This window comes from Podarcis cretensis, assembly GCF_951804945.1.
Source record: "Podarcis cretensis genome assembly, chromosome: 5".
In the NCBI taxonomy this organism is placed as follows: domain Eukaryota; kingdom Metazoa; phylum Chordata; class Lepidosauria; order Squamata; family Lacertidae; genus Podarcis; species Podarcis cretensis.
Genome location: NC_137174.1, coordinates 98,073,145 through 98,088,670, shown reverse-complemented (window position 1 = coordinate 98,088,670; position 15,526 = coordinate 98,073,145). Strand labels below are relative to the sequence as shown.

At 53.0% G+C, this 15,526-nt stretch overlaps 1 protein-coding gene and 1 long non-coding RNA gene across 3 annotated transcripts; both read left to right on the top strand.

The window, feature by feature from the left end:
• Window positions 1-2,839: 2,839 nt before the first annotated feature.
• On the top strand, window positions 2,840-14,427 carry PTMA (prothymosin alpha). Of its 2 annotated transcripts, XR_013839588.1 has the most exons (6): window positions 2,840-3,136; window positions 8,342-8,413; window positions 9,259-9,349; window positions 9,898-10,059; window positions 12,796-12,869; window positions 13,426-14,427. XR_013839588.1 is itself a non-coding variant. In XM_079978546.1 (5 exons), the coding sequence occupies exons 1-5, from the start codon at window positions 3,092-3,094 to the stop codon at window positions 13,471-13,473; spliced, it is 330 nt and encodes a 109-aa protein (XP_079834672.1). In that variant the 5' UTR covers window positions 2,843-3,091; the 3' UTR covers window positions 13,474-14,427. The 2 variants fall into 2 exon arrangements, 1 of the variants encoding a protein (XP_079834672.1); XM_079978546.1 differs by lacking the exon at window positions 9,898-10,059 and having other exon boundaries at window positions 2,843-3,136.
• On the top strand, window positions 10,066-12,580 carry LOC307217391. The gene is made up of 2 exons (XR_013839589.1): window positions 10,066-11,453; window positions 11,488-12,580. It is a non-coding gene; the product is annotated as an uncharacterized lncRNA (long non-coding RNA).
• Window positions 14,428-15,526: the final 1,099 nt, after the last annotated feature.

Here is a 15,526-nt window from a genome sequence, read left to right as displayed (position 1 = left end):
GCAGAAGCTGGAGATTGCATGGGGATGGCGGCTCTCCAAAGTCACATTCCCAGGGCCTGGCTGAGCAGGACTTGAACTCGGCTCTTAAATTTCCAAAGTCTAGCCAAAACGTCTCTCTGAGCCTGCTTTCTGTTTGGGGCTCAGCAGAGCGTCCAGAGGGCGACTCGGAGAAGTCCGAGGTGCACCTTGTACCCTAACTATATGAAAAAAGTTAGACGTCGGGAATGAAGGACTGTGGAACGAGACAGGGCAGGCGGAGAAGCGGGGCTTCAAAGCAGCTCGGAGGCACGAACAACGCGTGCCAAAACCTGCAGCTGTTTTTGCAAAAGTCAACCCCGCGCAAAAGTCGATAGAAACTGTTCCAAAGTTCGCAAAACAGAAGCAGCGGGAAAACCAAAGTCCATGCGGCGTCCAGGATAAATGAATTGCTTCTTCTTTCCTTACAGCACCGCTTTTCGTTGAAATCACGGGAGAACAAGGCAAAACCTAGCATTTTCCTTTGCAACCAGCCGCCCAGACCAGCGATCGCAGACGACCATTTCCCTTTCCTTTGCAATACGAGGCGGCGCGAGAGACAGCTAAAGTCCATTCCATCGAGCCAGGCTGATCCCTGCCTCCCGGTTTTCCTAAACACCCTTAATCACAAGTGGCACTGGCCTCGTCCAGTAAAACGCCGCAAAGCGTCAACATTGTGTTCGCCCGACGCCGCCGGCCAATGAGCGCCGCCGGTGCCCAATATCCCGCCTTCCGTGGAGCAGATGTGCACCGGCCTGGCGGCCATGTTGAGTGCGGCGCCAGGGCTGTTCGGTCGCAGACTGCGTACTTCGACTACCTTGAGGCGTCGCTGACGGCACCGGGCACCGGGGAAGGCTTTTTTAGAGCACGGGGGGACCGGTTGGATCGGGCCCGGTCGGTTAGCGGCCTTGGCTGCGTGGGGGAACCGAGTGGTGTCTCCGCCAAGGGCGCCAGTCGCCATCTTGAGTGTGGCACATGGCGCTTGCCTCCTCCTGCCTTGCAGACTCCATTGGGCATTCGGTGCACGGACGGAGGGGACCCCCCTAAAATCTCCCAGCCACCCCCTGCAAAGGCAAACTTTTGGGGGGGGTTATTATTATTTGCAAAACAAACAAGCAGCATGTGGTAACCGCAAAGTCAAAGAGCTTAAAATAAAAGCAATTTTAGCAATTCCAGTTTTGTTTTTTTTTGCACGGTGGGGAGATTTGCACTTTTTAATAATTGCAATTGCAAGATTTTCATCCCCCCTTGCAGATATTTTTTCAGGGTACCTTGCACCCAAATCCCTTGCCATTTTTTTTTTTTACAAAAAGTAAAAATATTTATTGAAGTGGTGGGCACCGAGCCGGGCGGCGGGCGATTGTAAGAAAGGTGGGGGCGGGAACCGGCCACCCGCATGTTAAGTTTGGCCGGATTCCTCGCGGGGGCTTTTATCGATCACCTCCGGTGCGCGTTGCGCTTTGTGAAACGAGCATGGCAGCAAAAAGTCGGAAGGGACGAACGAGCAGTTGCTGCTCCAGTCGAATTTCCCGGTTAGCCCTCTCAAATCAGAGCGAGAAATCGTCTCTCTGTCTCCCGCATCCTCCTTTCCCCCCGCTGCTGCAAAGAAGAGAGAGCGGGGAGGAAACGCGAAACTCATCCCCCGCTTGGGCTTTTCAAAATGTGAAATTTCGCCCCAAAATTTTAGACCGGGAAGATGGATTTGGAGCGGAGATTGAATTGAACACAGATCAGCAGGTTTCGAGAGCCGTCTCTCTCCCTCCCTCCCCTCCCCAAGTGCTGAACACGGAGAGAGGCGTTCCCACGTGCACGCGGGTTCTGCAGCCTTTCCGCCCTCTCATGTTTGCTCCGCAGCAAATCGAGCCAAAGACGCGTGTTGAGGTTTTTTGTGTGTTTTGCGCGGGGTTCGGGTCGGGCTGTGCGCAACTCCCGCGAACTTTGGGCGCCGCCGCGCAATTTTCAGCACGTTCGCCAGCTGCCCAAGCGACCCTCGCTGGTTCCGCCTGAACCTGCAGGCGCGTTAAAGAGCGCGGAGAGGCGCGCATGACCTTTATTTAAAAAAACCACCCCACCCCCTGTTGTACTCCCGATCCCCGACCCGCAAAAGCCTTCTACCCCACCCAGGTTCCTGCAACCCTCCCCCCGCAGCAGATTGCGCACGAGCGCAAGACTCGCGGACGTCGCGCCCCAAAGGTTTGCGCGTTGCTTTTTGCGCAAAATGGTGGAACCGAGAGAAGTTCCCTGCGCGCGCGCGCGCGTATGCAAACGACTTTGCTTCCGCGGGGGCGCAAAAAGGGCGGTTTTGTTTTTTTGTTTTAGAAAGCGGCTTTGCAACTTCGGAGTGAAAGGGGAGCAGTGCGCGCGTGCCGGAGAGAAAAGTGAGGAGGGGGGGGTGAACTCGGCCCCCTTCTGCTCCTCCCTCCGGGCGCGCCTTTTGCAATGCCTCCCCCGCTCCGCTTCTGCGCTTTTTGCACGGCGCAAAAACCTCCCCGCGCGCGGAGGAGGGCAGGAGACAGCTCGAGGGGGGGGTGGCTTGCATGCCCCCCCCCTTTTCCCGCGCGCGCGCTTTGCAGCGCCTCCTTCCCCCCCCTCCCTCCCTCCTGCTCGCTTTGCATGGACGGCTCAGGCCCGGCACCAACTCCTCGCCGCGCTGCCCAGACGGGAGGGGGGGGGGGCGAGCGCGCCTCGTACAGCTTTAAGCAGCCTTGCCCATTGTTCGCCCCCCGACCAATCGGCGGGCCCCTCTTCCCCGCGGCCGCCCAATCCGCGCCGCGCAGGGGAGTGAGCGTGCCGCCCACTAATCTATATTAAAGGTAGTGGCGCCGCGTGAGCTTCCCACTGGCTCCGTCCAAAGCCATCTTTGCATTGTTTCAGCCTTGCTCGCTCCGGCTCTCGGGGGGGTTTTGTTTTTTTCCTCTTCCCACCCACCCCCTTTTCTCTTCGCTTCTTCCCCCCTCTTGCTCCCCAGGCGCGCGCCGGTGGACCTGTAAGTCGCCGGGGGCTTTATTTTTGTATTTTAGCTCTATTTTCTACAGATTAGAGAGAGATTTATCCCCGCGCAACTCCCAAGCCAGCCATGTCAGACGCCGCCGTCGATACCAGCTCCGAGATCTCCACCAAGGTAAGCGGCTGCGACCCAACGCGGGCGAGGCGTCCTCTCCTCTCCTCGCCCCGCCGTCTTCCTCCTCGGCTACTTGTTTCGGGATCTGCCTCGACGGAGCCTCCCGTCGTCCGCCGCCCCCCCTCGAAAGTCCCATTTTGTCCGTGCGTGTCTCTCGACGAGCGGCGTGCGCTCTCTCGGCTTCCCTCGTTTCTTTGTTTGCGACGGCGACCTCGCTCCCGCAAGATTCCCGGCTTGTTTTTTTGTTCCTTGGAGGTGGTTTTTGCGGAAAGGAAAATGGTTTTCCAACCCCCCGAGGGAGCGGACAGGACAGCTTGTATATCGGAGAGGGAGAAAGCGGGAGGCTTCTTTTGAGAAAATCTCTTTAAAGTGCCCGAGCTGCGGGCTCTCCTTGGCGCTCGCAATGGTCCCTGTTGCAAAGCAGCCGTCTGGAAAGAGCTCTCCATTCAAAGGAGCCTCGCGGGTTTGACAGACGTCGAAAACTTCAGAGGGTCTCTCCGATTCTCCTACTTTTAAAAAAAGTGCCATGAGTGCGAGTCGGGGGGACGGGACGAGGGGGAACTAAAAAGCCACCCGGCGGGAAAGACCCGCCGTGCCCAACGGTTGAAGGCAGCCTTTTCGTGATTTTCCCTGGTCCATTTCCACCTGAAATTACGAAAACAAGCGAGGGGCGTCGGGAGGGATGTTCCTCTCTTGGGTATCCTTTGTGAACGTTCCGACGTACTTGGATGCAAGTTGAGTTTGCGTGTGTCTGCTACTCTCTCTCTCTCTCTCCCCCCCCCCCATATTTTTTTAATTTGCTTTTGCTAATTGCACGGAAATAACTTTACGACCCCCGGTGGCTGCGATAAAATCGGAAGCGGTTTGTTTGGGGGGGGGAGGGAGGAGGAGGCGGGGGCGGGAAGAAGGGGGTTGGGGTTGACTTGAGTGTCGGGTTGGGGGGTCGAGGCTGTAAAAATGCTTCGCTTTGATGGGGAAGCGGAGAGCAAATGTTGGTGGCCATCCGGCGCGGGCTCTTTGTTTCACGGTGCGGGGAGAGCCAGCACGTCGCGGCGGCCCCTCGCTTAGCGCCCGAGCCTCCTGGGGGTCTCTAGATTTCCTACCTGCTTTATTTCTCCCCCCCCCAGCACCCCACCCGCCCGACATTCACAGGGAAAGGGTGTCCCCTCGGGGTTTTTTTTGGGGGGGGGGGAGAGACTGAGATCTCCCGTCCAGGAAACGGGCTGGACTGTTACCAACGCGCGGTTTAACCTTGCGCACCCGGTACGGAGAGGGGGTCTTGCTAACATCTGGGGTGACATCTGAAGTTCAAATGCCACCCCCTTTTTTTGGAACTAGAATGACCCTTTTCCCTCCGTCTCACCTCGCCGCCCCAAGCAAAAGTTCCGGAAGCTCTCCTCGCGGTTTAAAAAGGGGGGTCCGTGCGGATGGCGCGGGGGCGTAACGGGGCTCGCCGGAGGGAACCCACGCGTCCGAGTGGGTAGATAGATGGGCGGGGATGAATGGGAAGACGGGGGCGGGATCGGTGTGTTTTCCTTTCCCCGCCGCCAACATCTCGGCTGCCGTTGGGAAGGACGGCGGCGGCGGGACAGGTTCGTCCTTCTCTGCCCCCCCCCCCCCGGGCCTTCGACGGGCGGCGGATACAATGGAGCAGCCGCCGGATACATTGTGCCAAGCAGACGGCGCGCGGCTCCTTCGGCCTCCGGCCACCCGCAGATTCGGGGAGGGGGGAGAGCCGGCGGTTTTAATAGCTTGCAGCCTTCGCGTGGCCTTTTCTCTCCCGCTTTGAGGGGCACCCTGCACTTTTCCAGGCAGGGGGAGCGTCCCCGCAGAGACCACCGACGGGGCTCCTGTCGACGTCCCCCCTCCCCAAACAACCTCCGTTTTCACAGCCCGCATCTCGAAGGGTCTTCGAGGCCACGGAAGCGAACCCGGCAAGGTCATTCCGCGGCTGGCACCGTCCCTCTAGTTTCTATCTCCCCTCGAGGGGAGGGGGCGGCAGATGCAGGCGGCTTGGGCCGTTGCTGGGATCCAAGAGAGGGGACCCCCCCTCTCTCCCCGGTGCTCTTACGTAGCCGCTTCCAGCTTCCAATAAGCCCCCCTGCCAGCCTCGTTTCTTTCCTCGCGCCCCGTCGGGCTTTGGCGCTGCGCTCCGCGGACGGCCTTTTTACAGGTGCCGGCAAGAGCTGCAGTCGCGGTTGGTGGGGGGGGGGTGTTTAACCCGAAAGCTTTGCAGCTGAGGATGAGAAGCGAAGGGACGTTTAACGTCCCGCGTGTCGCTGGCTTTGGCGGCGAGGTTTTTTTGGGGGGGGGCCTTGGACGGACCTCAGACCCACGTCGAAGCGGGCAGGCGCCCCTAGTGAGTGGTGGGGGGGTCATGGGCGGGCCACCCTTAACAACTGGGGGGGGTGGAAGTTGGAGCATCGTTTAGAAAGGGAACTTTTGACGGGGATTCACCCCCCCCCAAAAAAAAACCACTTACCCCCCCCCCCAGGATGGCCAGCTCACACCACTTGCCCAAGTGTAACACTTTAGACGGGAGAGTTCATATACACAACAATCTTTAAAAAATAAATAAATAGGGGGAAAGGCGAATTTCTTTTTCTTTTTTGCACCCCCCCCAAATGCCCCGGGGGCAGCCAGCTCGCTTTATTTCCCAGCCGGGCGGCGGCTCCTCCTCTCCAGCGCCGCCCCCGGCTGCTGCGGCCGCGGCAAACAGCAGCCCAAAGCGGCCCCACCACGTGCCGCCTCCTCTTCTCCCTCTTGCCTTTCCCCTCCTCCCCTTCCCTTCCCTCTGGCCCCCGCCCGCGCGGGGCCTCTTGGGAATCGTAGTCCGCTGCCTTCCCCGCGCCCTGCCGCAGCCCTCCCTGCTCCTTTCAAAGGGGGGGACTACACGTCCCGGCATGCGTCGGGAGTTCTGCCGCGGCTGGCCAATCGGAGTGGGCGCCGGCCGTGGCGCGCTGTTTTGAAACGGGCCTGGGCGCGTGGCAGGCCGTAGGCGAAGCGTCGAGCGCTCGCGGCGCGGGCGCCCCCTGTAGGTGGGAGGCTTTTTTTTCATAAATTAAATAAATAAAAATAAATGTTTGCCAGGGTTGTTAATAGGCGTATCTGTTACAGGTGGCAGCGGCGGCGGCAGCAGTTGCACTTTGCAAAACTTGCAATTAGGAGGGGCGGGGGGAGGAAAAGAATGATCCCATGAATGCATTTGACAATTGGGTGACCCTTGGCACCAGGCTGCAAATGTGTTTTGGAGAGGGTTGAAATAAGTGCTTTTGTCAGTTTTGCTTTACATGGACCGTTTTATTGCCGTTCCTCAGTTAGCAAATTGGGTTGGTGCAGGTGCCGCCTGATTATGTTTCCTTTGCCAGAGGCCCTGTGCATGTAAGGTGCTGTGTTAATAAAATGGTTTCATCTAGATTTCAACCTAGCGGCTCTGCAAGGTTGATGCACATCATGTTGCTTTTAGAGTACAGTTCCAGATAATTGTTATTTTTTTAAAAAAATAAAATAAATATCCAGCAGTTATGGATTGCCCCTCCTAGCTAGTGTTGTTGTGGCTGGTCTTGAAGTGGCAAACAGCTCTGCTGGGCATGTAATTATAGACTCCTGCCTCAAAGGTTTCAGGATCAAGTTAAAGCTTGTTGCTATTGTCAATTTGCCTTGGAGTGTGGAAAAATCTGGTGCTTTCTGCTTTGAGGTGCCTCTACTCCATGCAAAGAATAAAATCAAAATCAACCATGTCTTGGTAGTTCAGCCGGCCTGTGATGATCTAGCACTAGGTTTTAGTTACGAGGTTGACACTTGCTGCTGCTGCTGCTGCTGCTGCTGCTTCATTACGGAGCCTGTTTTGATTTGCTCTTTAGGGGGTGTTTCTCAGAGAGGTTTTCTGTTCATATCTGTTTCTGCGCGTGAGGGAATACTGCTCCAATCTGGTTGATGTGAATACGATGGATCTGTTTGCAAGCCTTGCTGGGTGAAGGTAACCAGATCCAAAAGTGGAAAAAAACAAAACACCCAACAGGCTTGCTTGATTTTGCCCAGATTTAAATGCTCAGCAACAGGTGTGAGCCTAGTGGTACTAAAGTGAGGCAACACAAGAGGAGGATTCCCGGGTGTTTCTCATCAGTGCAGGCAGCGTTTGCTAATCTGTTCCCGATTTACCCAGGAGCCCTGCTTGTCTTGAGAGGCTTAAGCGATGCATGGCTTCACTGGGCCTGCAAATAATTTGGAGGCTAGTGTAATCCAAATGAATAAACCGGGGCGGGGGGAGCAGGGAGGCATTACTTTATGTTGGTTTGTGCATATAACCGCCTTCCAGATTATTCATGCCGGACTCTGTGGGGAGCAAAGCATGCAGCCATTCGGGTAGCAGAACCACCAACAGACCAGGCCACAGTTTATCCGCTAAGATGTTCCTGGATACCTTGCGGCCTTTTAAAAAGCTGGCAGGCTGAGGCTGTCAGTCCAAGAGGGAGAGGGCAGGATCCTGGTGACAGGCTTATCTGTGTTTGCGTGGGCAAGGGGGCTCCTGCCATGGCTGGTGCCTTTTTCCACCAGATTCCGACACCCGGCCGGCAGCAGGTAGACACATCCCGCGGCTCAAAATGGGGTTCCTGGACTCTGCTTTCCCCCCTCGCTTCTGTGGCTTTCAGTGTTAGGTTGGTGGTTTGTTGATGAGCCACTGACTCACCCCCCTTTCCTAAGGGGGAAGGGAACATGCTGTAATATCAGGCCGGTGGGGGAATGTTTCTCTGCTCTGGACTCCCATAACCTAACCTGGTCCAAGCCTGGTCTGCTATGGGGAGGTGGAGCCCTGCTGGAACAACATGAAAAGGCGGGCTTTTCCGTTCCTGAGGTTTACGCGTGTTTGTCAAACACTGCACTGCCTAAGCAGAGCATGTCTGTTTGGTTTGGTGGGGGGGGGGGCGCAAGGTTTTACTGTGCCCAGTCCCGGCTTCTGCATTCAAGCTGTTCCACACGCAGTTGGGGAGGAGTAAGTTCATTTCCTATACTTACCCCCGGCCGCTGTGATGTTCTTGTTTTCCTTGCTTCCTTCTCCCAACCTTCCAAAAAAACAAACCAAACTCATTGGAGAGAGGAGGAGGAGGACGTGAAAGAGCTCCTCAGATTCCCAAAAAGAGCGTCAACCATACTGGAGGCTGGAATCCTGGTGACTCACTCTGGTTTATTTCTGTCCCTTTTAAGGACTTGAAAGAGAAGAAGGAAGTCGTGGAAGAGACAGAAAATGGCAGAGATGCCCCAGCTAATGGAAACGCCGTAAGTATTTTCTGCCAGGAGGCATAGGCAGGTGGAGGCATAGGAAGTTCCCTTCTGCTGGGTCAAGCTGTGGGGCCCAGCCTTTTGCAAGCTGTTGCCCCCCCCTCCCCAGATGCATTGAACCATAATTCCTATCACGGTGTACTGCCTGGGACTGATGGGAGTGGTTATCAAAAACTTCCGGAGGGCACCAGCTTGCAGAAGGCTGGGCTTCTTCCCGTGTGAGGTGTCTCCGGTTTCCCTTCCCCAGAGAAATCTGGGAGGTGGTAGAACTTGAACCCAGGGCCTTGCGCATGCTGCTCTGTCACTGCTGCAACGTCGTTGGTTTCTCTTCCCTGAGCTTAAAGTCTTGTTGGTAAATTAAGAGAACGCAAATGTAAGCTCATCCAACCGATACCCTATGGTAATGATTGAAACAGTAAATTATCGTGGGCTTGCAAGTTGTTGTATCGGGTCAGTGGGGTGTTGGCTCTTAGTTTTGACCCCGTCCCCCTGTTGCAGCACCTGTGTTTGATTGCTGCAACACAGAAATGTTGTTAGGATTGCAACTGGCAACCCACAGATTCTGCATCCCTGCCATAGCAGCGGATTGGCAAGTGGCCAACAACCCTGACCGCTGTGTGTGTTGTGGGGAAGGATGAAGGAAGGAGGAGGGGGCAGGTGCCGACCCAAACCTAGGGAATCCTGATAGGATGAGCTCTGGTGCATCCTAGCAGCTGTTTCAAAAACAAGACCGCAGCTCTTTTAAATGCTGTGCTTTGGGGGCAGTTTCTGCGAGTGGCGTTTGGGCTGCCCCCTTTGAGGGCTGCGTTGGCCTTTTCCTAAATGTGTTTTGTTTCCACAAGGAAAACGAGGAAAATGGGGAGCAGGAAGCAGACAACGAGGTAGATGAGGAAGAAGAAGAAGTTGGCGAGGACGAGGAGGACGAGGAAGAAGGTGACCTTCCGTTTCCCTTTCTGACCTCCCCCCATGCGCCACAAGGGCCCCCCCTTCTGCTTGCAGAAGGCCAGCTACTCCCCCTTGCCCCAGCTGTGTCCAGTTGCAGAGGGCAGTGGCTCCCCCTAATGGCCTTTCTGGGTTGAGCACGACAGGCAAGGCATTTTGCTTTTCCGCCAACTCCCATAAGGAGAGCCAACCGGCGACAAAATCAGCGGGGAGCAATGTATGTTTATTGTGTCCTGCCTTCCCCCCAAGGGGGACACGGGCTTCCCCCACCCCCCTCCCATCACCGCCGCAACAACAACCCTGTGAGGCAGGTACAGCAGAGATTCTTTGTGACTAGCCTGCAATCTCCCAGCAACGGCTGCGTGAGGATTTGAGAAACCTGCCCTGGCCCCACACCTTTAACCTGCAGGTGTTTTGGGCCCCAACTCCCGTTCCGCCCAGCCTCAGCCTCCCCGGCGAAGCTGGAATATTTGGCATCTGTTCAGATGCGGGGGGAGGGGGGAACCGTTCAGGGTTTGATTCCTGCCATTCCTTTGCAGGCCTGGCACCTTTGCAATTTTGCAGCTGGCTTCCCAAACATTTCCCCCTTCTGTTGCTGAGGAGTCGGGGGTAAACTTCTCGAGCCTCATTCACACACTCCCCAAAGGGGGGCCTAATGTGTCGGATGCCCCCGGGTGTGTGAGTGTATAGGTGACAACCAGGTATATTTCCTTGTGGCGTTTTAAACCACTTTTAATTGTTTACAGCGAGTGGGCTATCCACTGTGCACTATATTATTTCCGTGATGGGCTAGGAAACCCAAAAACCTGGGTTTTGGGTGGGAGAAAAGAACCGTTTGCGATGGGCAAATCTTCCTTCCCTTTCGCCCTGTGGATAAATTGCAATGGTCTCTTGCACAACTGCTGCTTCCTGGAGATCTCTGTGAGGGGAGCTGTCGTGGCTTAGCATTAGGTACTTTGATTCCCCTCTTTTCCCCAATAAATAAAAAAATATTACTGACCTTGCTCCTTGTTCCTTTTACCCAGTTTCTTTGCCTTTAATGGCGTCCCCTGAGAGCCTCTTTAATTGTGGCTCTGAACTGCTGGCGAAAGCATCTCATCTCTCGTGAAAAACAAGACAACGTGCAACACACACAAACACACACCCCTGGGTGCAAGAAGCATTGCCCCTTTCTGGAGAACGCTCTGAATCACACTTGGCTATTGCCTCTTATCCTTGAGTCTCCTGGGGCATTCGGGCCGCTTTGCATATTTGGGTATCTGTTGCTGGGTGGGGGAGCGTTGCCTGGCAACCCGGGGTGATTGAGGAGGAGGAAAAAGGGGTGGGGAAGCAGAGCTCGGAAACCATGGCGATGGAGCGGTGATGTCAACACCAAGCTAGGATGTGGCAGAAGCGTTCTGGGTTGCCTGTGGGGAAAGGAGGTGGGGAGATAAATAGATGCCTTTGATACCGTTTCATATAGGGTGGCGGCATTAATCATCATGATTTGCATTTAAAAAATAATAATAATTGCAAATCTAACAAAGAACGTCAGCTCACCTTAACAATCATCATCAATCTGATTTTAAGCTTATATTAATATACATTGTCCATATGGCCACAAAGGATAACCAAACAAGGCTGACAATTATAAGCTCTTCAGGGATGGATATTTAACTTTCCAAACTTGGAGTCTAACTTTTTTTGCAACCATCAAGGGCTTGCGGGATCCACTTTTTGAGAGCTCTCCGGCCCAAAAGTTCAGAGAGGCAAGTAAATGTTCCTATAAAATAACATTTAGAACATCAACATTAACGCTATTACAATTTCTTTTCCCAAACACCAGAAGGAACAAAGGCACTTTTTTTGTGGTGGGGCAGCCGATTGGGCCCCTACTCTCCAAAGTGCTCTGGAGGGGGTGTTTGTGGTGTTTTTCCTCCCCTTTCAAAAACACTAGTATCTGGTTGCTCCTCGGATCCCGTTACTTCAGTGCCAGAAGCCAAGAATGTCCTGTTCCATTGGCACAAAAGGCGGCCCTTTCTCTCCCCTCTGTCCGTTTCCCTCGCAGCCCAGCAGAGCTTCCTTCCATCCCCAGGACTTTAAAACTCTGCGTGAGGTGAAGCAGAGCAGCACTGAGCCCCCTGCCTGAGCTAATCCCGCCTTCCTGAGCCTACGCCATCCAGGAGGAAGTGGGGCAGCTTTTCTGCCCAGGTGACCCTAATCTCTCCACTCCTCTCGCCCCGAGGCCTCCTTCCACTCCGCTCTCTGCTAGTGGCTTGCAGTGACAATTAAGCCAGATTTACTGGCCTAAATGTGGAAGGTTCAAACAGGCCTGCCACTTATCCAGAAGAGCTTAAACTGGGGGGGAAAACACATACAGATCTCTCCAGTGCTGGAGTATCTCTACAAGCCGTCCCCAATCCACTGGCCTATTTCAGACCTTTTCTGGGTCAATCCAGTGCTCTTTTCTTTCTCTCAGTTCTGAAGGATGTGGTCCTTGGCAGGTTCCCTGCCCCTGACAATTAGTAAAACGTCCTGAGTCAGAACTAATGAATTTTGGCTCTCTCCGTCCCACCTCATTAAAGGCGGGCTTGTCGTTGGGACGCGGACGCAGAAACAAACTGAGCTCGGCAGCTGCTACAACAGAGGACTCCCCTCTTTTCCCAGTTTCTGTGTGGTGTGGGTTTTGCTCTCATAAAAGGTGCTTGTTCCAGTGTTGCCTTGCCCCTACAACCCTGGCTTGCGTGCAGAGTTTTCTGCATCTGTTCCTCTGCGCATAGTTCTTGGGTGTAACAGGGCACACGTCTCGTCTCCCGAAAGTTTCACTAGCCTTTTGGCCCCCTATCTTTCCTCCCTCCACCCCGTCCCAAGGTAGGGGGAATTCAACGGATAACTGGGTGTGAATGGCGATGGAATGTCCCCCTCTTGTGCCCTGTCCCACCGCACAAAAATGCACGGCTTCTTGTCATCTGCAAACGAAACTCTTCAAACCAGTAAAATATTCCAGCGTTTTGTGGAGAGAAGGGGCAGCTGCTTACCGGGAATGCTGCCCTGGCGCCATTTGTAGCCCCTGCTAAAAAGCCCAAATCCTAACAAGCAAAAAATAAAAGGCAGAAGGGAGATTGAATAAGTAAGCCTTCCTGCAGAATACCTGCAGCTCCTTCTCCCTGTTCGCGGCAGACAGGCAAGCGCCCTCCTCGAACGGGCTCCCGGGGAAATGGAAGGAGGAATTAAAACCCAGAAGTGTAGTTTCTTGCACAAAAAGGAGAACGAAAGTGGCACCTGTGCATTTTAGCCTTGCATTCTGCAAACACTAAAAGAACAGAGCTTTTAAAAGCCAGAACGTTGAGAATCTGTTCTTCTAAGGGCTGCTGGAGGCTTGGACCAGGAGTAGTGGGAAGATGTGGGTCTTGCTCTCGCTTTCCCTCTTTCACGCCCGTCGTCATCTTCCCCCCCAGGTGAAGAAGAAGATGGCGATGAGGACGATGAGGCTGAAGGGCCCCCAGGGAAGCGGGCAGCCGAGGACGATGAGGTGAGTGGCTTGAGGTCCGCAGCTGGGCAAGATTTAGAGAGTCCCCTAAGAGAATTGGAGAGCCGGGGCCCTTTTGGTTCTTCCCTTAAGTCACAGAAGAAACCTTCTGGCATCTGTCGATGGGGAGATAAGTGAGGAGCAGCTTGCTTTTGTGGAGCAAAACATCTGCAGGCCAAGGGAGCCTGGCTACCTGTACCTTTGCCCTTTCTCAAGTTTTCCAAAGTTGGGCAAAGGGAGATTTATTTCTGATCTGTTCCATAGAACTTATACACCACCCGATCGGGGCAAGAAATCTCCTATGCAGATATGAGTAAGATTGAATAACAATTTTTAAGACTTTCTAAGAAGTCTCCGTTAACAATGGACTGGAAGACGGGTTCCAACTCGCACCAGCATCCTAAACATCTGGGCAGGCTTCTCTAAACCAAAAATTGTTTCCGTCTGGTGCTGAAAAGGGTGCAGCCGATATCAATAGGCAGGGAGTTCTGAGGTGGTGGGCACTGCAACACAGAAAGAGCCATGTTCTTACACATAAAATACCATTTCCCCCACACAGGATGATGACGTCGATCCCAAGAAGCAGAAAACCGACGAAGACGATTAGGAGGCAGAGCTACTTTTAAAAATACACACATTTTTTTTAAAACTTAAAAGAGGAAATTTTTTTTAAAGGCCAGCGTGACCTACTCACCTTTGAAGCTCCTGTTTAAAAATATCCCCCGCCTCCTCTCCCCCCCCCCCCCACGACCCCCTTTTTGCTGTGGTCGCTTGTCATCAAGTAGAGGGGGGACAGCCCTTCTCCCAACTCTGAGTGGAATGAAAGTTATGCCACTTTTGTGGGGGGAGACCGGGTTGGGGGGAGCAGAGAAATTAAGGTCCTGATTCCCCCCCGCCGCCTCTTCTCCCCCATGGAAAACTTCAAGGCCCAGCTTGCTTTCTTAAAAGTAACTTTAAAGGAGAATTTGTTTGTATTTTTTATTTACATTTTATATTTTTGTACATATTGTGACGAGGTCAGCCATTTTTAACGCGATCTCCGATTGACCAAAAGGGGGGGGGCGGGGCTTTGAAGTGTGGTGTTTTAATTTTTTAAAATCTCTCTCTTTCTCTCTCTCCCTCTGTTCCTCAAAAACAAAACAACCGAAAAGGAAAAAAGATTTGAAATATTTCTTGACTTTACTTGTGGTGTGACCATGTCCAAAAGATTTATCTCAAAAGGAGAAGGGGGGGAAACAAAACACGACCTTGTAAAAAAAAAATGCAAAAAAAGTCCAATCTTTATTCTGAGCATTCCAGTAACTTTCTCTTTTCTTCTGTGTATGTACTTTAGATGTACCATAACTAGTTGGTTTGTATGAGATGGCAAGGCCAAAGATAAAAGGGTTTTTTCTTTCCTTTTTCTTCTTTTTATTTTTCGTTCTTTTGTTTTGTCTACAAAGTTGCTGTTAATTTTTTTTTTTTTTTTTGGCCTGTTTGATGTATGTGTGAAAACAATGTTGTCCAACAATAAACCGGAATTTTATTTTGCTGAGTTGTTCTAACGAAGCTGGTTGTACAATTGCTGTGTAGATTTCGTTCTTTCCCCTTTTATTCTGTCTTTTGGGGGGGGGTGGAATTGAAAGGGCGATGGGTTTTTCCCCCCCTCCTGGCAAAGAGGCCTGTTGGAATCGTAGAACTATAGAGTTGAATGGGACCCCAAGGGTCATCCAGTCCAACCCCTTGCAATGTACAGCTCTAGTCTGAAACAAACACCTGGAAGCATTTGCAGCCTGGGCCCAGCCTTTGGCAACCTGGTGCCCTCCAGGGCGTGGCTTGCTCCATCTCAAGAGGAACCACCCTTAAAAAGCGATTATGTTGCCCGATTGATTTCCATTTATTACATAATCATTATTATTGTATACACCCTGCCATTTTCTGATGGACTCAAGGCAGCTTACAGATAATAACAGTTAAAAACAGAACTGGGAGGAAATAATTAAGCAAACATTGATGGGAGAATATATAGTAGGCAAGAATCTCCTTTGCACTGTGAATACATTGGCATGATTTTGATGGTCGCTGAAAAGTCCCACGTTATCTGGGAGATAAGGCTGAGAGCCAGGAATTCAGAGAGACAATAAATTAAAGGCATAAATAATTACAATAGAAACAGTATGGCGCCAGCTCTTTGATTAAAAGCCGTCAGTTCCTGAACATTTGTCAGAAGTTCTTTGCCTGCTGGGGAAAGACAACAATGAAGGAAGGAGATTCGAAGCGTGGGGGGAGCCACCACCGAGAAGGCCCTCTCCTGAATCCCCAAAAGGCCTCTCTCCAGAGAACTCTTAAATCCAGGCAGGTTCATATCAGGAAAAATACAGTCTTTGAAAGCCTGAGCCTAAGCCGCCCAGGGCTTGAGAGGTCATAACCAGCACTTCGAATTGTGCCTGGAAACAGACTGGTAGCCATAAGAGCTGTTGTAACCAGGGAGTTACTGGTTGAAGGTGGGACAATGGGGGGGGGTTTACCCTCAACAGCCCTGTGAGGTAGGTTAGCCTGAGAGACTTGACCGGCCAAAGGTTACCCGCTGAGTTTCATGACTGGGTGGGGATTTGAACCCTGGCCAGGCAGTTAAACACCTTTAACTGCTTCGCCGCACTGCCTCTCGGTTGAGCTTGCTT